This window comes from Ovis canadensis, chromosome 2 (assembly GCF_042477335.2).
Source record: "Ovis canadensis isolate MfBH-ARS-UI-01 breed Bighorn chromosome 2, ARS-UI_OviCan_v2, whole genome shotgun sequence".
Taxonomy (NCBI): domain Eukaryota; kingdom Metazoa; phylum Chordata; class Mammalia; order Artiodactyla; family Bovidae; genus Ovis; species Ovis canadensis.
This window is the reverse complement of record NC_091246.1, coordinates 213,046,082-213,071,961: the sequence shown is the minus strand read 5'-3', so window position 1 is coordinate 213,071,961 and position 25,880 is coordinate 213,046,082. Positions and strand designations below refer to the sequence as shown.

The 25,880-nt window shown below is 42.4% G+C and overlaps 1 protein-coding gene across 3 annotated transcripts in view; it reads right to left on the bottom strand.

Annotated features, from left to right (window-relative positions):
- PARD3B (par-3 family cell polarity regulator beta) overlaps positions 1-25,880 on the bottom strand; it is a 1,167,593-nt gene that overhangs the window by 59,107 nt on the left and 1,082,606 nt on the right. For 2 of the 3 annotated variants that reach the window (XM_069578084.1, XM_069578083.1), the window contains exon 22: positions 22,899-22,978. In XM_069578084.1, the coding sequence (XP_069434185.1) occupies positions 22,899-22,978 (80 nt within the window). Of the gene's footprint in view, positions 1-2,333; positions 2,692-22,898; positions 22,979-25,880 lie in introns of those variants that run through there. The other variant, XM_069578085.1, reaches the window with a different exon arrangement.

The window sequence follows — 25,880 nt, the reverse complement described above, 5'->3', positions numbered from 1 at the left end:
TAAAAAAGAGGTGGGTTTTCTAAAGATGATTATTTTCTATTTGTACTTTCCTAGGACTTGCATACTGTTCATGGTGAGCAATGACATAGCTTTAGTGCGGACACGTCTGCAACTTAGAAATCCCTTCCTCTGGCAGAAAAACCAAAGCAAAATACTGCTCAAGGATTCTGGTTAAGCTTGAGGCATTTTGTAGCTTTGTACATCTCAGTTTTCTTTCCCTATGTACTTCTCAAATCTCATTGTGTGATTCACCAGGGATGACTTCTAGTTCTCTTTGTGACATCTCATCCTCTTCAGAACTAGAACTGTCACAACACTGCCGTCCCACCAGACCTTGCCCCCCATCCTCTGTCATCTACCAAGGATAATGGCACCTCTGCCCACCCAGCTGGCCAAGGCCTGGACTCGAGAGTTACCTTGGTTACCACCCTTTTTCTCAGTGACCACGTCTAATCAGCCATCAAGTCACATCAACTCGTCTTCTTAAAAGCACAGGCTTTTCTTTTCTTCCTGGCATTCCCCACTGTTATAGCCTCATTTTAGGCCCTCAGCATTTCTTATAAAGATTTTATCAACAGCTTCCCTTTGTCTTTTCTTATCCTGATGCTAGGAAAAATTGAAGGCGGGAGGAGAAGGGGACAACAGAGGATGAGATGGTTGGATGGTATCACTGACTCAATGGACATGGGTTTAAATAGACTCTGGGAGTTGGTGATGGACAGCGAGGCCTGGCGTGCTGCAGTCCATGGGGTTGCAAAGAGTCAGACACGACTGAGCAACTGAACTGAACTGAACTGATTCTAGTCTTGTCCCTTCAATTTATTCTCCATGAAATTGTCAAGGAGCCTTTTCTACAATGCAAATCTGATTAAACCAACCTCTTGTTTAAAAGCCTTCGATGGCCTGAGCGTTTCTGAGTAAAATCAAACTTCTTCACCTGTTGTATAAGAGGCTACGTATCTTGCCACTTCCTCAATTCAAATTCAATGTATGCAAATAAAGTTCTAGCACTTCACATACTCTAGTGCTATCTATCTACCAGTCTCTCCCACTCCCTACCCAAGCCACCAGAGACTAGAGAGTAAAGCACTGGAGACAAGGAATGTGTTTCACTGAAGAGCATTCCCTCAGTGCCCAGTTCAGTGCCAGCTACACAGCACTGTCCAACCAAAAGCTCACTGGATGAGTGGATGAAGGAATAATCAATGAAGTGTCAACGCTTTCCACCACCATGATCTCTTCCAAGTGTGCTAAGTCACTTCAGTCGTGTCCAGCTCTTTGCAATTCTATGGACTGTAGTCTGCCCGGCTCCTCTGCCCATGGATCCTCCAGGAAAGAATACTGGATGGGTTGCCATTTCCTTTTCCAGGGGTTCTTCCCGACTCAGGGATGGAACCCGCATCTCTTACATCTCCTGCATTGGCAGGTGAGTTCTTTATCACTAGTGCCACCTGGGAAACCCTCTTCCAAGTGTAGAATGCTAGATTAAATCAACTCAACACCCCCAATTTCCTATGCTTATCTCAGCTGTCATGTTAACACAAATCACAGGCTGACTTTCTTCATTGGGTTCCATCTTGCCTTCATCTTTTCTTTACTCAGCCTCAGCCAGATTCCCTACTACTTTTCCTCCTACACACAAAGTGCACTAAATGAAACTCTAATCTTCTTAAAGAGTTAATGTGCCTCCCTAAATGACTAATTTACTACTAGAGAGTGACTTAGGCACTGGGGAGAATCTGGCTCATTATTTAATAGCCAATAAGGCCAGCTGTTTCATTTCAAGAAATTAATGGTCTTTAAAACCTTTCCATATTGTACCAACTGCTCTTCTCGATGGAAAGCCAAGTGACTTTTATTAGTAAGGTTGATAAAATCCAAACCCTGTTAGTTCTGCTCTAGCTTTCTTCATAATACCAACAGAGTCTTCTGGGACATCTGGTTATTTTTGCTTTACTCACCCTGTTGATTCTTTGAGAGATTTTCTTTGCTGGATTTTCTTTGGTTGCTTCCTTAGAGACCACAAAAGGTGGTCCAACAGCTGCACTCCCTGGCCTGATGGCTTGACCCCCAGCCTTCTTGACTTCTCAAGGAATGCCTTTCAACATTAAGCCTAATTTGGCTGAGACAGTGAACAGCTTGTTACTTTCAGGTTAGCTCATTCCATTTTTAGCCACCTGAAATTACTCGATGTAAAAAAAAAATCACATTCAGAGGATGTTTTATGTAACCATTTTTCTCTTACTAATATCCTACCATTATGCAAAAAGGTCAAGGAAAGGCTAGATGAGGCCACAAATCCATATTATGAGACAAAGATACAGCAGGCCTTAAATTTTTAGCCCTTGATCAGTATTTTATTTGAGGACATTCAATTTTTAAGAATAAGAATGAATAGAACACATTTGCCATATGCCAGCAACTAATGCCTCTATTCTTTTCAAATGTAAACTGTTGCCAGTGGCATACAAAAAACTATATCACAATATCCTGTGTACATTAAATAGATTATTCATCTAAATTATATACAGCAGGGGTTGCTATGGTTTAATGTTAATATTTTACTTTCTTTGGTTTTCCTGAAGTTTTACGCAGCTATAATTTATAGCGGGATCTACGCAGTCCTTTGTGTTCCAAAGAAGATTGCTGTCTGCTCATTCCCACGAGTCACTTCCACTCCCTCTCTATTTTCTGGGGATGAGAACAGAATGTTATTTTTCAAAAGCTGGAAGATAGTAGAATGTGTAAATCCTTTTTAGGAAGCACTGGTGAGCACATAAATGTGGCCTTGGAAACTTACGCAGGTTCTGTATTTCATGTTGCTGGTGAGTGTGAGCAGGGAGGGGAATGGGGACACAGAGCCAAGAGTTCAATGCCATTCAACCTGCTTTCTGAGATTTATATGCTGGGAAGCTTTTGTTCTTGCTAAAAGCAGACAAAAAACGCAGGGTCCAAAACAGAGATGTCTATACACGTGGTACTATGTGAGGCTGAGAAGTAGACCAAAATAAGCCTTTTTGCTCGTTTGTTTTGTTTTTGCTAAAACTATCATATCCACTCTAATATTGCGGACACCTTTCAACACAGTAAGCTAGTATTTGGGTATTCTTTTTTTCATAAAATTTACAAACGAAGTATTCTCTCTGAAGGCATTAGTTAACATTTCATTGAAAGAAAAATGATAGCCAATGGAACCACAATGTGACGATTTTCTTTAAGATGAGTTTACAATAAAGTCCTCACACTTAGTGAGTCTTAAACTTACTACATCACAGAACTCTCCTCCTTACCCCTTCCCTCAGAACTATGTACAGAATATCATTCATAAAAAGCTTGCCATGTAATCTTAGGGAGTTTGAAGATCCCCTGAGGCCCAGTGGTAGGCAGCTTCAATATGTCAGATCAGGACCCCAGATGAAGAACCCCTCCTCTCATAGTTCCTTTGGGGTCAGCCGGGTTGACATATATACTGTCTCAACACAAGTCTCCTTCCAGTAAAACTATCAAAGAAATTAAATGAGAAACTTCCAATAATATCAATGTTGCCTTTGAAGAGTGCACATAGAGTTCTTATCAAGCAGATCTGAGGACCACAGGGATGCAGGTTCCAGGAGGGTCCTATACCTGCCCATTCTGCAGAGGGTCATGGAGGCTGGCAGAGGGTCAGCAGAGGAGAACACATTTTACAAGAGGAAGTTCACCTTAAGAAAGAAGCCTATTTAGGTGATCCCGACTACCCCCACGACACTGAAGACCTGGTGTTGTACCACATTAAAAGGGTCTTGGTCAGAATATGCTTCAGGACACATGTCCTGACACAGGGCCTAATTGCAGTGAAAGGAAGATATAAACTGACTGTTAATGCATGTTGATAAACTACACAGATATTCCATAATGTTTGTACAAAGCCATTTAGCATGGGTGTCTAGACTGCCATGTATTTTTTTATGATAATGACAACATCACGGTTGAAATTACTTGAAACTGTGTTATGAAAGTACATTACTGCTTAAAATGACACACATTCAAAACTTTCATTCAGTAGAATAAATAAATTAAAAAACAAATCCCAAAGAACTGGAAGAAAATATGGGCTAATGTCTGTATAGTCAAAGCTATGGTTTTTCCAGTAGTCATGTATGGATGAGAGAGTTGGACCATAAAGAAGGCTGAGCACCAAAGAATTGATGCTTTCAAACTGTGGTGCTGGAGAAGACTCTTGAGAATCCCCTGGACTGCAAGGAGATCAAACCAGTCAATCCTAAAGGAAATCAACCCTGGATATTCATTGGAAGAACTGGTGCTGAAGCTGAAGCTGAAGCTCCAGTACTTGGCCACCCAATGAGAAGAGCTGACTCATTGGAAAAGACCCTGATGCTAAGAAAGATTGAAGGCAGGAGGAAAAGGGGACAAAAGAGGATGAGATGGTTGGATGGCATCACCAACTCAATGGACATGAGTTTGAGGAAACTCTGTGAGATAGTGAAGGACAGGGAAGCCTGGCATGCTGCAGTCCATGGGGCTGCAAAGAGTTGGACATGACTGAGTGACTGAACAAATAATATTTATCTGATCTGATGATGGGAGACAATTTTTTACATACAAAAGCAAATAATAAATCATCAACCAAAGACTGAAGTTTTAACTTATAAAATTATAAATTCCTATTTACTATAAATAGAAAGTTAAATTTAAATAATGTTCAGTTCAGTTCAGTCACATAGTTGTGTCTGACTCTGCGACTCCATGGACTGCAGCACACCAGGCCTCCCTGTTTATTACCAACTCCTGGAGCTTACTCAAACTCATGTCCATGGAGTCGGTGATGCCATTCAACCACCTCATCCTCTGTGGTCCCCTTCTCCAGCCATCAATCTTTCCCAGCATCAGGGTCTTTTCCAATGAGCCAGTTCTCCGCATCAGGTGGCCAAAGTATTGGCGTTTCAGCTTCACCATCGGTTTTTCCAATGAATATTCGGGACTGATTTCCTTTAGGATTCACTGGTTGGATCTTGCAGTCCAAGGGACTCTCAAGAGTCTTCTCCAACATCACAGTTCAAAAGCATCAATCCTTCGGTGCTCTGTTTTCTTTATAGTCCAACTCTCACATCCATACATGACATTAAATAATTTTAACATTAAATTTTTAAAATTTAAATATTAAAATCATTTAACATTAAATTAAATAATTTTAACATGACATTAAATAATGTTAACATGCAACAAAGTGTTAATGTCCTTAATATATGAAGAGTTCTAGCAGACCAAGAAGAAAAAGATAAACCTACATAGAAATGATTGCAAGTAGATAAGCTACCACAGACTTTAAAAATATGTAAATTTCAATAAATACATGAGAAAAATTCAACTTCCCTATGTAAGGCAATAACAAATTAAAACAGATGGTGACCATAATTCTTATTTTTGAATCTCTTAAATTGACACAGTTTAGAAAATATTTTGTATTTAGTGTTGGTGAGGGTGTAAGCTTGTACAACCTATTCATAGGTCAGTCTGGAAGTATACATCAATAACTTTAAAAATATTCACCCTTTGACCTAGTAATACATGCCAGGAATTTATCCTGAAGCCTGCTTAACATATATATTTTATTCTCAGGAAGATGAACTTAAGCATCTTAATTGAACTGGATGTAACTGATCAGTTTTGTAGGCTTCACAACACAACACTTACGGTATCTTACCATAAAGTCTAAGGCTAAGGTAAGACCGTGGAGCTCAAAGGAGTGACATAACTAGGGCAAAGGTGGTGTGTTGAAATCCAAGAAGAACTTGACCTGGTATGTGTTTATAGCCATGATCATAAGTAAAGTCACTGCAGACACTCAAACATTCATTAAAAAGCATCTTTGATTTAGGCACCTTACTACCAAATTTCCATTTTCTTGAGGCTTTCCATAATCCTGGGAGTATTCCCAGAGGTGCCGCTGTATTTTAGTGATGTTCTGAGCATGGGCTTGACAGAAAATGAACTTGTCAAAGACTTTACATCATTTTGATGAATTGCATATTTGAGTGAAGAGAAACCAGAAATGCATTCTTCTGGGGTTACGCTCTTGGGCTGCCCTGCCGATGCTATCGTTATTCATTGTATTCCACATGAGATGCAGCTAATTCACAGAACACTTCCTCCAAAAATAAAATGAAGGCATCGAGACAGTCTAGGGTTACTTAATAATTACCTAATTTTTCTCTCATGAAGGCAACCAGGAGTGATCTGCTCTGACTCTGGAGACTGGACATGAGCTGGAGCTGGGTTGCTGGGACCCACCCAGAGCTCCTTAGCACTGAGGGGCCATTGCAGGACTTTCTCTAAGGAACTGTGCTTCGAGGCTTATGGCGTCCTCTTACCAGGGCCTGGGACCTGCTGGGGAATTGGCTTCTTTAGCAGCAACCCTCAGTCAATGACAAACAGGACTTGAAAGATAAGTACCGCAGCATCCTTGCCTCTCACAAGGGCAGGACAAGGTGTGAGTGCATTTGTACTGTTTCCAGTGGTCCCAGAAGAACTGATTCCTGTCTGTTGCCCCCAGCAGGACCCTGCTTATTAAGCTGGTACCCTTTACTTGGTAACAGCTTTCTTCCCTTCCCTTCCTCACTCCCCTTCCAGGGCTTCACGGGGTTGCTTCACACATAAAATTACTCGCTCCAAAATCTTTGTCTCTGGGTCTTCAAATCCAGTCTAAGGCTCCAGAATGACCACATTTTTTACTTTTGAGTCTGTACTAGGATGAGAACTTCCACTGTCCCTTGTGACTGCTGTTGTTGCTACTGAGACAATAGTATGAAGAATTTATTTTTTTTTCAGATCTACAAATTATTCATGTTTTGCCCCATTTACCCTGTCATTTTTCCTGTTTTCGTTCATTCTGTTCCCTTCCCCATCCATCCCCTCTCACAGTCTCCCCATGTATGTATACATAACATATATACATGTTATGTATACATACATACAAAGAAGGAAATGGCAACCCACTCCAGCGTTCTTGCCTGGAGAATCCCGTGGACAGAGGAGCTTGGCGGGCTGCAGTCCTTGGGGGTCACAAAAAGTTGGACACGACTGAGCAACTAAGCACAGATGTATCTACATATTATTATTTCCTGAACCATCTGAGAGTGAATTGGAGACTTGCGCCTTTTCACCCATAGGTGTTTCAGTCATATTTCTGAAGAACAAGGGGATTCTATTTTATAAGCACAGCACAGTTACCAAAATGATTTCCACTGTTCCTTTTTCCCTTCATGCTTATGCTTTTCGGGGTCAGAGCTATGCTTAGTCACAGAATGCCAGATGGCATTAAGTCACCAATTCTTCCCACTTGAGTACAATATCATTTCCAGAATTAACTTACACAGACAGTGATAGATAAGCCTCTACTGTCCACAGAAGCAGTGAAAACAAGTCACCACCATGTAGCCCAGGCCCTAGCAATCTGTCCTGCCCCCACTTCTTCTGTTTGTACTTTATGAGTAGAAGACTCTGGGCTTCATTACATCATCACTGCTGATATGCTCTGGGGTCCTCTGTTCAGTGTTGATGAACACATGATGGTCTGGCATCCTGGTTGAGTCACTGTAGTGCCCATCTGTGCTAAGCCATCTCTACGTTTCAGGGTCTCCTGCTGGAAGTCTGAAAGTCACTTCAAATCTTGCATATCCCAGCTTATATTCATGATCTTCCCCTCAAACGAGTCCTCTCCTAGCCTTTCCCTTCTGGGGGAAGGGCACCACCACCCACACTATTTCGTGTGGATTCACTTTTGACACCTGGCTTTACTCCCCCAACCCACACCCTGTGTGCAGCCCATCATTAGGAGCTGTAAGTTCTTCCCACCATCTTCTCCTATCTCCACCGGCATCACCACCACCATCTCTTGCCTGAACTACATAGCAAAGACTTTGACCTGGTTTGCTTTTGCTCTAGTCTCCCCTTAATCTCTTCTCTACAGATTTGAAATGCAAGTTTGATCACATCATTCTCCTGTTAAAACTCACAAATGGTTTCCCATCAGTATTTGAATAAATCTGAATATTCTTAGCCACTGGTGGTCTGACTTCTACTTTCTTCTCTTGCAGCCCTTGTTCCAGCCAAGCTGCCCTCTTTCAGTCTCTCTGTTCACCATGTTCCCTCCTACCAAGGTCTCTGCACATGTTGTTCATCTGTCTGGAATATTTATTTCTTCTGTCTAATTTCTTCAGATCATAGCTCCAAGCTTACTCCCTCCCTTGATTTGGTCCAATTTCTCATTATATTTTCTTGAATGACTTGTCTCTCCTTTTTCTTAATGGGCGGAGTTGCAATTTTATGATTTCTCTGTGATTGTACAATTATCCCTCCAGTGGATTACAAGCTCTGCGGTCCAGGGCCTTGTCCTTCAATGCTTATATTCAGTGCCTACAGAGTATATTGAACTTGGTACCAGTAAATAGCTGTTGAATGAAGGAATAAGGAAAGGCAGACAACTTTCTTAGCTCATCTGTTTAGGCTAACACAGTTGCACAGCCAGCTCTGAACAATTCATAACTGATCTCTGTTTTTTAAAAAAGAGATATGAAAAGAGTCACCAGAAAAAGGATAAATTAAGGAATTTAAATTGTTGACAAGGTGGAAATTTAAGTGACTCGCCTATAACCAACCCACAGAAGGCAGTCATCACGTTATCTTGGCCATGTTACATGTAGCACATCCGGAAATTACTCATATAAAACACGGGCTTGAAGCTCTGTTTTATACATGGACCTGATTTTGAGGCTGGAAAAAACTGTGAAAGGGTGTTGTACAGTCCAGACCATGTAGCATAAATTGTCAAAGGCACCAACATATCAGTGGAAAGTGACCAACCATAAACTCCAATCCCAATTTTATAAGACTATTTCCAGAAGAAAAACTTCACTGTGGCAAGCTCCTTCTCAAAATAGCTCAGCATGCTTATTTTCCATCTTAAACCTCTGCTGTGACAATTACAGCTTTTTCCAGCACCTTGCAAAACCTTGCAAAACCAGGCTGTCAGACACTCTCATTTCTGGAAATGGGTCTGCGTTTGCCTCAGATACATGCAAGCAATTAGTGGGCAGAAACATTATCTGAGCAGTCACCACCCTGTCTTCATTTCCAAGCAATGGTCAAGTTTAAAGGCTCTTAATGATGCCCTAGAACATATTGTTGGTGGCAAGTAGCCAATGAGAATTGCCAGGTTCCCACCTATTTAACATGTGATTCCATCTTCAACCATAAGCGTCAGTTTTGCTGACTGTCGAGTTGTACAACCTTCTATTGGGATAAGCCCCAACCACTTCAATCTAGGCTTAATTAAAGACTTGGAATATAAGCAAGAACACATTCTGGATGCTTCTCTTTTTGTACCAGCCCTTCCCACATTTGTACCACAAATGTTTGCCTTTGCTAGAAATAATGGAGCTGGACCAAGGTGTTTCCTGGCATAGTGACTGAGGTCATGGGGCCCATGTCACATAAAATCCAGGGCACAGATGGGCTCATGTGGCACCTCCACAGTAATTGACTGCCAAAGCTTTCTTCTCTGGACTTGAAGCAGTAGAGTCAATAGAAGCCTTCCCTCTATGGTTATCTGGCACTTCTATCTCACCATGTCCCCTGAGGATCTGCCGGAACTATACTGGAAAAGAAGCAATGATACTTTCCTGGCTATGAAAATTGCTTAAGTAGAACCAAGCAGTGTCTTTCTTGAAATTCTAGCATGACAAAGAGGCAGTCTTTAAAAAACAGCACTGTTTAAAAGATATTTCAGCTGGGAGGACAAGGGTATTTATATATTCTAAGGGGAGCTCTGTGGTTCATGGATGCTGTTCCTAGTAATTTTGAAGCCCATTAGCAGTTTGTTCATTTTAATGTCCCGGAGTTATACTCTGCTGTGATTTAGGGTGGGGTCTGCTCAGCGAGAGCCACCTTAGTAAAGGATGGTCACAGAATGCATCTCTCCAGCCTGCTCACAGCCAGCCTAGCTCGACAACTTGACTTGTAGAGACCCTATAGGTTTCAGAAGTAGAAAGAGGTGAATTGAACCCAGCCTCTGCCACATATTCTGTATGCCACTTTGACCATACTACTTTGTGTCACTGAGACTCAGCTTCTTCATCCATCAGATAGTGATAAGACTTTATTTCAGGATTGTTACAGGAAATAAATGAAGTAAAACAGTTAAAGTGCCCACTAGAATTCTTAGAGCATAATACATACTGCAGATATATAGGTTGCACCCTACACCACCACACAAGTGATTCTGGGAAAGAGCAGGGCAAAGTGCAGTCTGGATTCTGGAGTCCTGATCCACGCACTTGGGGTTTGTAGGTGTTCTGCATACACAGCTCTAGGCTGAGCTATTTACATCCTCATTTGTGTTCCAAATAGAAACAGAATGATGATTGACGTGTGGCCATATTATTTTTACTTAGAGAAAACTTATCATAGCTATAAAAGAATAAAAAATATATACTTCAAAAATACTTTCTTTTCTCTCATAAATTCCCCAAATAAACAACAATTGTATTATTATTATTATTATTACTGCTGAGGGTTTCAACACTTTTCAGTGTTGAAAAGACAGTGAATATGGATGCATTTTAAATGTCATCTAAGTTATCTTCCTTCCCAGGAACTTACTCATGAAAAAAGCTGAGGTGCTCCAACCTCTCCCTACCTTGTCAGTGTTAGTGGTGTGCTAAAGCAAAGTAATCAAGTGACCATCCCCAAGAAAAAGAAATGCAAAAAGGCAAAATGGTTGTCTGAGGAGGCCTTACAAATAACTGAGAAAAGAAAAGACATGAAAGGCAAAGGAGAAAAGGGAAGATATACCCATTTGAATGCAGAGTTCCAAAGAGTGGCAAGGAGAGATAAGAAAGCCTTCCTCAGTGATCAATGCAAAGAAATAGAGGAAAACAACAGAATGGGAAATACTAGAGATCTCTTCAAGAAAATTAGAGATACCAAGGGAATATTTCATGCAAAGATGGGCACAATAAAGGACAGAAATGTCCTAACAGAAGCAGGAGATATGAAGAAGAGGTGGCAAGAATATACAGAAGAACTGTACAAAAAAGATCTTCACGACCCAGATAATCATGATGATGTGATCACTTATCTAGAGCCAGACATTCTGGAATGCGAAGTCAAGTGGGCCTTAGGAAGCATCACTACGAACAAAGCTAGTGGAGGTGATAGAATTCCAGTTGAGCTATTTCAAATCCTGAAAGACGATGCTGTGAAAGCGCTACACTCAATATGCCAGCAAATTTGGAAAACTCAGCAGTGGCCACAGGATTGGAAAAGGTCCGTTTTCATTCCAATCGCAAAGAAAGGCCATGCCAAAGAATGCTCAAACTACTGCACAATTGCACTCATCTCACACGCTAGTAAAGTAATGCTCAAAATTCTCCAAGCCAGGCTGCAAAAGTACTTGAACCGTGAACTCCAGATGTTCAAGCTGGTTTTAGAAAAGGCAGAGGAACCAGAGATCAAATTGCCAACATCCGCTGGATCATCATAAAAGTGAAAGAGTTCCAGAAAAACATCTACTTCTGCTTTATTGACTATGCCAAAGCCACTGACTGTGTGGATCACAAAATATCGTGGAAAATTCTGAAAGAGATAGGAATACCAGACCACCTGACCTGCCTCTTGAGAAACCTATATGCAGGTCAGGAAGCAACAGTTAGAACTGGACATGGAAAAACAGTCTGGTTCCAAATTGGGAAATGTGTACGTCAAGGCTGTATATTGTCACCCTGCTCATTTAACTTATATGCAGAGTACATCATGTGAAATGTCGGGCTGGATGAAGTACAAGCTGGAATGAAGATTGCTGGGAGAAATATCAATAACCTCAGATATGCAGATGACACCTCCCTTATGGCAGAAAGCGAAGAAGAACTAAAGAGCCTCTTGATGAAAGTGAAAGAGGACAGTGTAAAAGTTGGCTTAAAGCTCAACATTCAGAAAACGAAGATCATGGCATCCGGTCCCATCACTTCATGGGAAATAGATGGGGAAACAGTGGAAACAGTGTCAGACTTTATTTTTTGGGGCTCCAAAATCACTGCAGATGGTGATTGCAGCCATGGAATTAAAAGATGCTTACTCCTTGGAAGAAAAGACCAACCTAGACAGCATATTTGGAGCAGGAAATGGCAACCCCCTCCAGTGTTCTTGCCTGGAGAATCCCAGGGACAGGGGAGCCTGGTGGGCTGCAGTCTATGGGGTCGCACAGAGTCAGACAGGACTGAAGCAACTTAGCAGCAGCAGCAGCAGCAGACAGCAGATTAAAAAGCAGAGACATTACTTTGCCAATAAAGGTCAGTCTAGTCAAGGCTATGGTTTTTCCAGTAGTCATGTATGTATGTGAGAGTTGGACTATAAAGAAAGCTGAGCGCCGAAGAACTGATATTTTTGAACTGTGGTGTTGGAGAAGACTCTTGAGAGTCCCTTGGACTGCAAGGAGATCCAACCAGTCCATCCTAAAGGAAATCACTTCTGGGTGTTCATTGGAAGGACTGATGATGAAAGTGAAACTCCAATACTTTGGCTACCTGATGCGAAGAGCTGACTCATTTGGAAAGACCCTGATGCTGGGAAAGATTGAGGGCAGGAGGAGAAGGGGATGACAGAGGATGAGATGGTTGGATGGCAATACCAACTCAATGGACATGAGTTTGAGTGGAATGAGTTTGAGTGGATGTTGGTGATGGACAGGGAGGCCTGGTGCGCTGCTGCCTGGGATCGCAAAGAGTCAGACACAACTGAGTGACTGAACTGACAAATAACAAGTGCTGGAGAGGGTGTTGTGGTGAACCAATGTAAACCGGTGCAGCTGTCATGAAAATAGTATGGAGGTTCCTCAGAAAACTAAAACTATAATAGAATTACCATATGATCCTTTTCCTGGATATAAATATGGACAAAACTACAATTCAAAAAAATATATGTACCCCAATGTTCATAGCAGCACTATTCACAATAGCCAAGACATGGAAATAATCTAAATATCCATTAACTGATGAATGTATGAGGAAGATGTGATACATATACCCAATGGAATACTACTCAGTCCTAAAAAGGGAATGCAATATAGCTATTTGCAGCAACATGAAGTCAACTAGAGATTATTATGCTAAGTGAAGTTACGTCAGGCAGAGATAGACAAATTTTATATGATATCACGTATATGTGTTATCTAAAATATGACACAAATGAATCTGTCTATGAATCAAAAACAGACTCATAGACATAGAGATCAGACTTGTGGTTGCTAGGGGGGAGGGTGGGTGGGGGAAGCATGTACTGGGAATTAGGGATTAGTAGATGCAAACTATTACATACAGAATGATAAACAAGATCCTACTCTTAGCACAGGGAACTATATTCAATATCCTGGGATAAACCACAATGGAAAAGAAGACAAAAAATGGATGTATATATGTGTATAAGTGAGTCACTTTGCTGTACAGCAGGAATTAACACAACATAGTAAATCAACTATACTTCAATAAAAAAGATTCATTTAAAATGACTCTGGGGATATCAGTACTGTAATGGGTCCTAACGTGTTTTAAATCACTAATATTCTAACTAAATTCATAATGGAGGCCTTCGACTGAATAATTAATATCAAATATCCCAATGGCATCAAGGATATATTGGCTATGAGGAAATGATAAAAAGTTTGATTAAAATGGACTTTTATTTGAGGAACTAAGTGACATAAAAATGATATGGCAGCAGCATTAACCCCCTGATCTCAGCGGCTTGGCATCTTTAAGACGGTATTACACACTAGGGCTTTTTGCATTTTTCAGGAAGTTTGAGTTGACAATGGAGACATCTTAATCTCACAAAGAACTAAATTGCTGCTAATTCATCATTTTGTCCCCTGCATTAAGAATGAGGTGGTGTCAGAGGGGCCAGTCAAATAAACAGCTGACACTATGGGGCAGGGGAAGTAGAGACGAGATTTTCAGGGACTGAGGAGAGAAGATGAGAAAGTTGAATCTGGTGGGGTAAAAGAGCTTCATTGATTTTCAAAAGCATTAAACTCTGCCATATGCATATGTAGAAAACACACTGGAGACAAGCGCCTCAGCCCGTGTTAGCCTTCCTGCGAAGGCAGAGCCATAGTCACAGCCTGGGGTGCTGAGAGGTAGCTTTTCACTGCAAGAAGGGGCTATTCAGGTAAAGTTGTGTCACCAGAAAGGTGACAGGGAGACTGGCCATGATTCCTTGGATCTAGATGAAGGACAAAGGGCTCTGTCTAGAGACTTATGAAGAGGAAGTTTTTGTAGCTGAAATGGCCTCAAACCCCAGGTGAACATCTGACTGGCTGCCAGGGCTGCGGCGAGCAGGACATATATTCTCATGAAGCATCCTACTGGCCTTGTGGCAGAGAGAAGTACTCAATTAGGCAGTGTGGAGACTTGGTCAGCATGTGCAGATCCAGGCAGCCAAATCTCCACCTGCACTGGACACATGCTCCCACACATACACACCTAATGTGCTGTGGCTCAAGTTTTCACTGAACTCATTTAATCACCATCAGTCTCAGCAAAGACCAGGACTGTGGCATGGGTGGAGGTCTTTGCAGAACTCAAGGGTCACTGCCATCTGCTTAGCAAGGGCCAGAAAGTGAGGCAAGGTTGGCAAAGGAAGATTCAATAGCTGTGAACAGAGCGGAGGCTAACTGGAGATGAGAACGAGCAAAGTCAGAGTGTCTTTAAGCAGTGAGGTAAGCGTCTCTGTGGATATTATAACCTAGTGGGTGCTGTGCATGTTGCAAGCTTTAAAGTCAGCCGTGCGCTTGCGATTGCAGTCTTCCTGGGGCTGGGCAAAGGCGGATGCAGGTGAGAAAGCTGAAACCCATCAAGCAAACCAATGGACATGAGTCTGCTGTTACGATGTGTTCTTCTAGTCTGGGCACAATTGTACCCAGCACCAACTTAGAAGGCGGGTTTATTTTGGGTTCCAAGGAAGCACACATAAGGTGTTTCCTCCTTCTAGAGTCGCTCTTTCTACCTCAAATCAGTTCTAGCGTGTAACTTCTCACGCTAAACTCAAGCTGCTTGAACTGTTCAGAGAGAACTTTTTCCCCCCTTAAGTAACTCTTGTAATAATACGGGTGAGAGCACCATGGGGACTGAAGCCAGATCCGGCCTGAGAGGGTCTTTGTCCCACATCAGTCCCGGAAAGGGAGACTCTCTCCTCGGGAGCGCTCATGAAGCTTTGCATCAGAAAATTTATCATCATCTCTTTTCTTCTGGGTAGATATTATTCTTAATCTTAAAGAACCAAAGTACCAATTTGCAGACACTGCTTTTTCAACTCTCAGGAGTGTTCTAACAAAACAGGATTCCCCTCTTGGTGGGCAAAGTCTATTGCTTAATGTTCATCTAGCAATTATGCATTAAACTGTTCATACTTCAGAGGAAGGACCCCAGGGAATGGGAAAAGAATTGATTTTATGACAGCATTGCAGAGATGGTTGAAAGGCATTACCTAAACTGTTCTATTAGTAATGTTCCGTGTCATATGCAAAGGTGAATAAGATACGGTCCCTGTCCTCGAAGGCTCTTACACTTTAGTGAGAATGACAAGCAGGTGAGTAAATAACACAGGGTGTGTAAAAATCACAGAGTTTGGGTCTGACTCAGCTGAATGATCTAAGCCCCTTAGATGTTAAATGTACAAACTCGCAGTCAAGGCTGCTCAGGTGCAAATCTCAGCTCTGCTGCTTCTAACTGTTGAACCTGGGCAATTTCACTGAATCTCTCTCTGCCTGTTTCCTTGCTTATGGAATGAAGATAATAATAGGGATGCTATTGAGTCACAGGATTGCTGTGCACATTAAATCAGTCAGTGGATACAAAGCATTTAGAACAGGGCCTGGTATATAGTAAGCGCTCAGCAGTGGGTAACTATTTGGACTTCTGGATTTCTACTGACATTAGGGAAAAGGGACTTCCTCATAGAAAAATCAATACTTTTACTGGAAAATAGTGCACTGAACTATTCTGTCCAGTGTTCTGGACATGGAACAACAGACTGGTTCCAAATAGGAAAAGAAGTACGTCAAGGCTGTATATCGTCACCCTGCTTATTTAACTTCTATGCAGAGTACATCATGAGAAACGCTGGACTGGAAGAAGCACAAGCTGGAATCAAGGTTGCCAGGAGAAACATCAATAACCTCAGATATGCAGATACCACCACCCTTATGGCAGAAAGTGAAGAGGAACTCAAAGGCCTCTTGATGAAAGTGAAAGAGGAGAGTGAAAAAGTTGGCTTAAAGCTCAACATTCAGAAAATGAAGATCATGGCATCCAGTCCCATCACTTCATGGGAAATAGATGGGGAAACAGTGAAAAAGTGTCAGACTTTATTTTTCTGGGCTCCAAAATCACTGCAGATGGTGATTGCAGCCATGAAATTAAAAGATGCTTACTTCGTGGAAGAAAAGTTATGACCAACCTAGATAGCATATTCAAAAGCAGAGACATTACTTCGCTGACTAAGGTCCATCTAGTCAACGCTATGGTTTTTCCTGTGGTCATGTATGGATGAGAGAGCTGGACTGTGAAGAAGGCTGAGCGCCGAAGAATTGATGCTTTTGAAATGTGGTGTTGGAGAAGACTCTTGAGAGTCCCTTGGACTGCAAGGAAATCCAACCAGTCCATTGTGAAGGAGATCAGCCCTGGGATTTCTTTGGAAGGAATGATGCTAAAGCTGAAACTGCAGTACTTTGGCCACCTCATGCAAAGAGTTGACTCATTGGAAAAGACTTTGATGCTGGGAGGGATTGCGGGCAGGAGGAGAAGGGGACAACAGAGGATGAGATGGCTGGATGGCATCACGGACTTGATGGACGTGATTCTGAGTGAACTCCGGGAGTTGGTGATGGACAGGGAGGCCTGGCATGCTGCGATTCATGGGGTTGCAAAGAGTCGGACATGACTGAGTGACTGAACTGAACTGAGTGCTCTGAAATAAATGGTTTAAAAATCTTGGGAGGCATTCTTTCCTGCAACTTAGTTATATAAAAACAAATCTATAAAAACAAAATCTCATCTGTGTACTGGTAATTAAAACCCACTGTATACATGGTTCTATGTTAGATCCTGTTGATAGGTGCAAAAATGATGGGTATAGAACAATATCCTTTGTTTCAAGGAATTTATAATCTAATAGTGGTGGAAAGGGTCAGCGAATAATCAAAATCTAAATCTGTTTTCAGTGGCACTGGTAAAGTGGTAATCTAATGTTATGGAAGTTAAAAGGAGGAAGAGCTAAAGAAAGATGGCAGAGGGCTTGGGTTTTGGCATGGGGGCTTTGAGGTATTAGAGGTTTCCCAGTGGCTCGGCAGCAAAGAATCTGCCTGCAATGCAGGAGATGCTGGTTCGATCCCTGGGTTGGGAAGATCCCCTGGAGGAGGGCACGGCAACGCTCTCCAGTTTGTGAGATATGAAGATTAGCCAGGTTCATTTTGGATTCATCATCCTAGTGATGAGAACTGAATCTGTAAGAATGGTGGAAGGACTTCCCTAGTGGTCCAGTGGTAAATAATCCACCTGCCAGTGTGGGGGACATGGGTTTGCCCCCTGGTCCAGGAAGATTCCACAGGCCGTGGGGTAACTAAGCCCGTGTGCCACGACTACTGAGCCTGCATGTCCTTGAGCTGTGCTCTGGAACAAGAGAAGCCACCGGAATGAGAAGCCTGTGCACCGCAACTAAAGAGTAGCTACTGCTCGCTGCAACTAGAGGAAGCCTGTACACAGTGGCAAAGACCCAGCGCGGCCAAAATAATAAGCAAATAAAATTTAAAAATTAAAGTTAAAAAAAAAGAGAACGGAGGAGGCAGCTCAGAGAGACTCTGTATAGAAAACAGGGCTAGAAAGAATAAATATATGCATATGTATAACTGAATCACTTTGCTGTACCCCTGAAACTAACAATATTATAAATCAACTACACTCCAATATTAAAAGAAAAGAAAAGAACTGGAGGCAGAGTCAGCTGGGAGCATCAGGGGCATGGTCAGAAGCCTGGGGCAAGAGGTGAGAGTTCAGAGGCTGGTGTGGAAAGAGAGCCAATTTTTTTTTCCCCAAAAGTAGCAAAATGAGAATTTGAGGAGGAAGGAGGGTTGAGGGAAGATCTCTGTTTTCTCTGATGGAATAAAATCAAGTTCATGGGGTCGGCCTGCCACCTGAGCCTGGCTCAGCTACGCATCCTGACAGCTGGAAGCTTGGTCAGCGTGTCAGGTCCTGAGCCAACAGGAATATCTCTGTCATATCCCAGGACGTTCCCCCACCGGCCAATAGCGGGCCCCTCCCTTAGCATTTCTGTCCTGTGACCAGAGCATTGTGTCCAGCCTTGCTGGTTAATTCACAGTTGTGGGTCTCCACCACTCAGGAGACACAGGGTCTGAATCTAAGCCTTGTTGGCCAGGGGCCGTGGCCTCTTACCTAGACCTGAGTTAGCGCCCATGTCCCTGATGTGAGCTCCCTATCTGTAAGAATGGCTGTCTCCCAGCAGGCCACTTTAGTTTGTAATGTCCCCTTCATGATCATCTGGACTTGGGTCTTTCTTTAAGAGCTGGCTGATCCCTCAGCCTCAGTTATGCCCCCAGCATATCTCCCTGAGCCATTGGCTCTCCTTTTCTGCATGCTGGGGAACTCCCAGCGAACTGTGCAGCTGAGCCTCTGCATTCACAGTTGTAAGCACAGGGAGGAAAGCCACTGCCAAGGGCTTAATGATACAGACAAGAGAGGGATAGTTGATGATGTAGGGTCCCTGAAAAGCCAGTGAGAATGAGCTCTGCTATACAGGTCTGACTCATTAAAAGAGGGAACACATCATTCCCAGAGAGAAAATTAAAAAGAACAATATTAAAAAAAAAATCCTTAAAATACGTCAGCCAGCTTCTTCATTAAGGGTTTTTCTCGAATCACTGAATTTAATACTCATACAAGCATTATACAGAATCCCTAATATCATCCCCGATTTGCAGATTAAAAAACTGAGCCTGGACCAGTTGGATACTTGCCCAAGATCCTACAGGTGAGAAGTGACGGATGGGGCTATAATTATGGGCTGACTCCAAGTCCATGCCTTCACATCTCCCCTTGGGAAGTGTGTGTTGGTGAAGACAGAGCGAGTCTGACCTGCACGGAGCTGAAGCTGAGGAACTAAGGTTGACTGTCTCAAGGTCGTAAAGAAAAGGAAGTGAGATCATCTCTAGAGACTGGGCCTGGGGGGCTTAGTCATCTTTGCAGAACTTAACGGGAGCAGAAAAGGGCTGGAACGGCGACTGTGGGACAGTCAAGGGAGTTGACAGCACGACTAAAAGGAATTCTGGGCAGCAGCAGGGGCCCAGCTGGGGCTGGATAATGTGAATTTTGTAATGGAACCAATGAACGCTTTTCTGAGTTTCTCCAGCAACCTTTCATCGCCCTTGCGTGCAGGGCCACAGAAGAAATGGAGAGCCTTTTTGCTCCCTTCTCAGGACTCAACACTTGATTACAAGCCCGGAAGAGCAACATCATGTGCTGATGCACTGAGCCATCTGCAGAGAAGGGATAATGGGGTCCCGTGGGGGTCGGGGATGGGCCAGGTGGGAATGATGGAGGCTGGAGATGGGAGAGGAGAGAGTTTACTGCTGAATGGCGGGACCAGGAGGAGGTCTGTAAAATCAGAATGGGGCCTGGGAGAATTGAAAGAGGCTGGGAGGCTGAAGTGAAAAAGAAGCTGTTTGCAAAAATACATACATTGTTGTTCACACATTATAGCAGCCCAGGAAACAGCCACTTCCCTGCTCACCCAGGGTGAGTAATAATTTGTGTCAGGCAAGAATAGGGGGAGGCTGATTTCCCTCGGTTTGCTACCAAAGAAAAGTGCGGGCCGGACGGCCTGGGTAAAACGTTGGCCTTGGGAAAAGCCTGGCGCTCCCTAACGAGGTTGTATTACAACCACGCTCTGCTTTCCAAAACAGCACCCTCAGGAGAAAAGAAATAAAGTCATTTTTCTTCAGAGGTAAAAGATTTAACATTGCTTAACAATAACACTTAACATCGCTTAGCCCTTAGCCTTAGGCAACCCCGTAACTACCAAGTGCTGGGAACTGTCTTTCTTCCTGAGCAGGCTAGGGCTCCGGCGTTATTTTGTCAAGTGCCACTGAGCCTGGCAGCAGGCTGTACAGGCCTCCTTTAAAATGACAGAGTTCCACGAAAACACAGCAGGGTGCCCCTTGACTCGGGCTCCTCACCAACTCCATGCGCTGGGGCACATTTTCTCTGTTGATGGCTCCAAATCTGACGTATAAATCAACACTATTAAGTCTATCTTAAAACTCCTGTGAGGTTCTCCACAAACAGCACAGGAGCCGAATCAGTCAGCAGCACGTCCCCAGTAAGGCTGGCCACTGACTTCCTATCAGGAGAATTATTCCTATTTTTAATTAAAAATTTAACCTCCACAAATATTTTAAAGCTCCCCACCCCTGTGACTAAGAGGGGATCCGGTGCCTGCAGAAATGTGGTCCCCTCACTCGCCTGACAAAGGAGCAGTGGAGCTGGTGTGATTCAATTGAATGGACAGTCAGATCTCTGGGGGCAGGCTGGGGGGCGGTGGGGGATGAGGAAACCAGGGCAAAAGTCACGTCTTCTGCCTTAGGCATTTGCACCTTGTTGGGTAAATATGGAGCCCCCTCAATGGATTAGAGCACATGGGTGGGGATTCTCTGCATCTCCCCCTTAGATGTTGAGATGGAAACTCAAGTTTGAGCCCCTGCATTAAAGAAAACCAGTGCCAGGGACAGCTCACGCACTTGATCTGAGCCTTATTTATTCTCCATCATGACTCCTTCTTACCAGGAATCTAAAAAGGTACGTCAGCACCTGTAGCCCATCACTTTTGCCACTGTGTTATGTGTGTGAGTGGATGGTTTGTCAAAACTGTTTTCAGTCTAAGATGTTTCGCTTTGGGTTACAGTTATATTCTCGAGGCTGGCAGGATTTTGTTGATCCATATATTGCGATGGCAGCCCCCAGAGTGACAAAGAGCATCAATGTGTTGCCTCTGTCAAAAGACTCCCTCCACGATATTTAATCCTAAAACAGACAGGTTTAGAGTCAGCCATGATTGCGCGTTTCAGGGCTTATTGGTGAACATAAATAGGAGTTGGAAATTCAGAGGACTTTATGTTCATTATCATTTATCTAAGCCTTGGTTGCACTCTCACAACAAGTGGATCTGCTCCCTCCTGCCCTAGACAGTGGGTCCTGAGGCTGAGCCGGCCACAGTGTCTCCAGTCTCCAGATTCTTAGGGCCTTATACGCAGTAGATGATCAGTCGATACTTGAGGAAGGAATGAATGAGTGAAATTTACAGAATTTCTGTACTTATAAATGCTATGTCTGTGCTTTTGATTTGTACCCCCAAAAATCCATTTCCACAGTCTGAGTACAAGTTGGCCAGGAAAGACATTAAACTGTTTCCAGTTTTCCTTTTTCTTCCTTTTCTAAGAACAGTACTTTCCATCTGCCTTAACCACAACTTCCACACACTTCAATATTGAAAGCCAGAAATTTTATATTTAAAATGAGTTTTGGAGACTACTTCTATTTTTTAAAATGAAAACAAAATACTAGGCCAGGGGAAAAAATCAGCAGGGGAAAGAAATCAAGGATGAGAAAAATAACTATGAGACAACATATAAAAAGAGAAATCAGGGAGACAAAATATAGTTGTACAGAAGCTTTTAAAACATTGTATTTTGGGTATCCTGCTCAATCAGTGTTCAAAATTGGTTCTCTGCTAGATTTGAGATTTTATTACTTTTGAAAATTAACATACTATTTATAAGAGCAGATGGTCACTTACGCTATGCCTGTTGTAATATTCAGGATGTTATTCTTGTCAATTCACACACAGAAATATAGTCAACATGCAACTCAAAATGGTAACCGAGCCGTGAGCTAGCACTTTAACAGTTCAGTTTGATAATGGAAAAGCTCTCCTTAGGGTCTACCCGCACCCTTCTTTTTAAAAGGGGACATTCTGTAAAATTTTAGTTTTCTGGCTGGCATTAACGTTTCTTTATTTTTGTTTTTCAAACTCACACGTTCTCACACTCAGCTCACTTAACTCCCATGGTCACTGAAGTCTATGTCATCCTGGAAAGGCTTCTCCTTTGTCACCTGTCACCGATCGCAGACTAAAATTATTCTTCGTCTCCCCAATAAGAGGACAAACCTTTGAGAACGGTATCTCATTTTCAGGGTGTCTAGTTATAGCATAAGTGGCTTTTGTTAGGCCAGAACCGCCAAGCGATCTTTCCCACCCAGATGTCTCTTCCTTTCAATGGGTCAGTGCCTCTCAGCAATATTTGCCTTTTGCCCAAAGAACTCAGCCAGGTTCTAAATCAAGCAAAAAACACCTTCCCAGGTTCACATTTCTCTCCTGCTTTTTAACACCCACAGGAAGCTCCAAGGTTAAAGCTGGCATGCCCTTCCTCATGGGTAATTCCTAGGACAGAGGATTTACTATTTTATTGTCTCTAAGCTGGGTGCAGGCTGTTCAATACCATTTTTATAGCAATGGCTTAGGATTTCCATTCAGAATCCAATATTCTTGCTGACATGTTCAATTGCAATGATATACTATTTTCTTCCCTTAAAAAATAACCCACAAGTGTTTCAATTATTAGCACAGTTGTGAGGATGGCACGAGGGTTGTGGCAGGCAGTGGTAAGGCAAAATTATAACATATTTCTTATTTCAAAGCCAGATTTCTATTTGATGGAGATTGCTCTAAAGACTTTATGTGTGGGTGAGAAGGTGAGGGGAGACCCCTTGGTGATGTACCTGGGTAAGGAGGCGTACTGTCGCTCCATCCCCTCAAAGCGGAGGTTGTGTGCATTCCCATCTGGACCCTTTCCAGACACCTGTGGAGAGAAAAGTAATTAGAGATGAAGATCCATTATGCACCCTGGTTACTGACAATGCATCTCAAAATTATAATCAGTGCACAAATGCTGCTGCTGCCTGCCAAAAATCCACCATGGAAAAGCAAGCAAGAACTCAGTATCGTTATAGGAATTGACGATAAAGCCACAAACATGGCATTTAACAACAAAGTCACTTCTTTCAAAAAAGGGTCATTGTCAAACTGACTCCTCCTTGTCACCATGCCAGGGGTATTCTGTAGATTTTTATAACCGCTTTTATTCCCTTTTAAAATAGGCTTTAGTTTTCAGAGCAGCTTTAGACTTCCAGGAAAATTGAGAAGATAGTACAGAGAGTTCTCACATATCTGAAACTCACTTTCTCTATGACTAACATCTCATATTCATACGGTACATTTCTTACAATTTGTAAATCAATGGTGATACTGTATTGATAACTAAAGCCCGTAGTTTATTCAGATTTTACCTAATTTTTTTCTTTGTTCAGGATCCCATTCAGGGCACCATATTACAGAGTCATCACGTCTCCTTAGGCTTCTCTTGGCTGGGACAAGAATGTATATTTAAAAGTGCATTTTCATGGAACCTTTCTCTACTGCCTGGGACTGGCAGCAACCACCTAGTTCTTCCGCGGATTCTCTGAAGCCCTCTCTGATCATCTGAACCTCGCTGAGCTCTGTCAGAGACTTGACGAGCAACCACAGAGATGTGACGAACTCTTTCTGTCCAGTGTTGGTCTTGTTGGTTTTGTCCCTTTCAATGCATTATACTTCCTGTGTCCACCTCTCTCCAGGTTTCTTCCACAAGTCCTAGATTCTGAAGGGCACTGAGTGGCTTGGCCCCAGGAGGTTCTCAATAAAATGTGTTAGCTTCATGAATCTAAAGACTTTACATATAGTTTTTGCATATCTATTGTAACAACTAAAAACACATATGGGATAAACGCATACAGGTACTTTGAAGGTACTTGTTGACTGATCAATTCCTCACCTGTCCATGTCAACATATGTGGATTTTTGGCCACTCGCGTGCTCGCTCTTGTGCTGGGGTAGCCCTCATATAATGGGTACGGAAGGGGGAAGCATAAAACACAGGAGGTCACAGTGTCAAGAAAGTAGAGAAAAATTTTCTAGGTGGTACTAAATCTGGAATCATTTCCTTCCTACCAGAAGTCCCAGATCTCAAGGAAACCAGCACCCCAGCTTAGGCGGTGTGTGGAGGGAGGGTTTGTTGGGAGAGATATTGCAAGATAAGCATATACTCACATTTAGAGTAAGAAAGACTATTTCTGGTGTCCAATGACTACAGGAGGCACTTGAAGAGCGCCTATGCAAAACCTCTTTATATTTTATCAGTATATGGAACAGGAGGAGCTGGAATTATTTGAGAGGAAGACAGCCCAGTAGCTACCTAGGTAGGATGAAGACTGTACATATAGACTTGGGAGCAGCTACAGAGAGACAGAAATCTCTGCATTGGGATAAAGCCCTGATTTAAATGGCTGACCTTTTAAACAAAGACTAAGGGCAAGGATGGTATCAGACAATTAGTGGATAAATAAATGGCACTAAAAAAGAAGCGATTGATTACAGTGTTGTTCTCAGTCACGCCTATCTAAGGTTTATTTTGACCTATTTTTTTATGGAGGAAGAATTAATGTAAATACCAATAACTACATTGAAGATTATTAATTCTAGTTGTTAGAGAAACACTGTGCTTATGTATTAGTGTGACTTTAGACATTTACAGCTAATCCTTTTCAGTTCAGTTCAGTTCAGTCGCTCAGTCGTGTCTGACTCTTTGCGACCCCATGAATCACAGCACGCCAGGCCTCCCTGTCCATCACCAACTCCTTTTCAAGTGGTCACCAAACTTCAAGTTAATAATTTCAGGGTTCTTATCTGATCTGGTATGGCCTAATGGGGGCAGTTAACATTCTGGTGTCTTGAGAGACTGCCCATATGGCAGTGGTTTGTCTGGTAACCTACTGGCATGCTAGATTATATTAAATGTAGGATGATGGTTATCTTTAAGAAACTTTTAGTCTTGTTAGGAAAACAAGGATCAGAAATGAAATATCTAAAGAATGTTGTAGGGCCATGTATGAACCAATGTTATTCAGGATGTTACTACCAGGAACACTGATGAAGGTGTTAGGAAAAACTTCACGGAAGCAGAACAAAGGTTAGGCTTCAAAAGATGGATGGGATGCTTATACATCAGAAATTACTCTGTTGTTGAAAACAGAATGGATGTTCCTCAAAAAACTAAAAATAGCATTACCATATGATCCAGCAATCCCACCCCTGGGCATATATATGGAAAAGATGGAAGTTTGTTCACTGTTTACAATAGCCAAGACGTGGAACCACCTTAAATCTCCATGGACAGATGAATGGATAAAGAAGATGTGGTATACACATACAGAAACACACATACACACAGACACACTGGAATAGTCCTTGGTCATAAAACGTATGAAATAGTGCCACTTGCAGCAACATAGAAGGACCTAGAGATTATCAAACTAAGGGAAGTAAGTCAGATAGAAAAAGACAAATGTGACAGGATATCATTTATGTGCAGAATGTAAAAAAGGATGCTAACGAACTTATTTACAAAACAGAAACAGACTCACAGACACAGAAAACAAACTATTGGTGACCAAAGGAGAAGTGGAGGGGGGATTAAATTGGGAGGATTTACTGTAAAGCATGGGGAACTGTGTTAATATCTTATAATAAGCTAAAGTGGAAAAGAATAAGAGAAAAGAGATATACACTTACATGTGTGTAACTAAATCACTGTATCACTACGCTATACACCCGAAGCTAACACAGTGTTGTAAATCAACTAGGCTCCAATTAAGTCTAGTTGATTA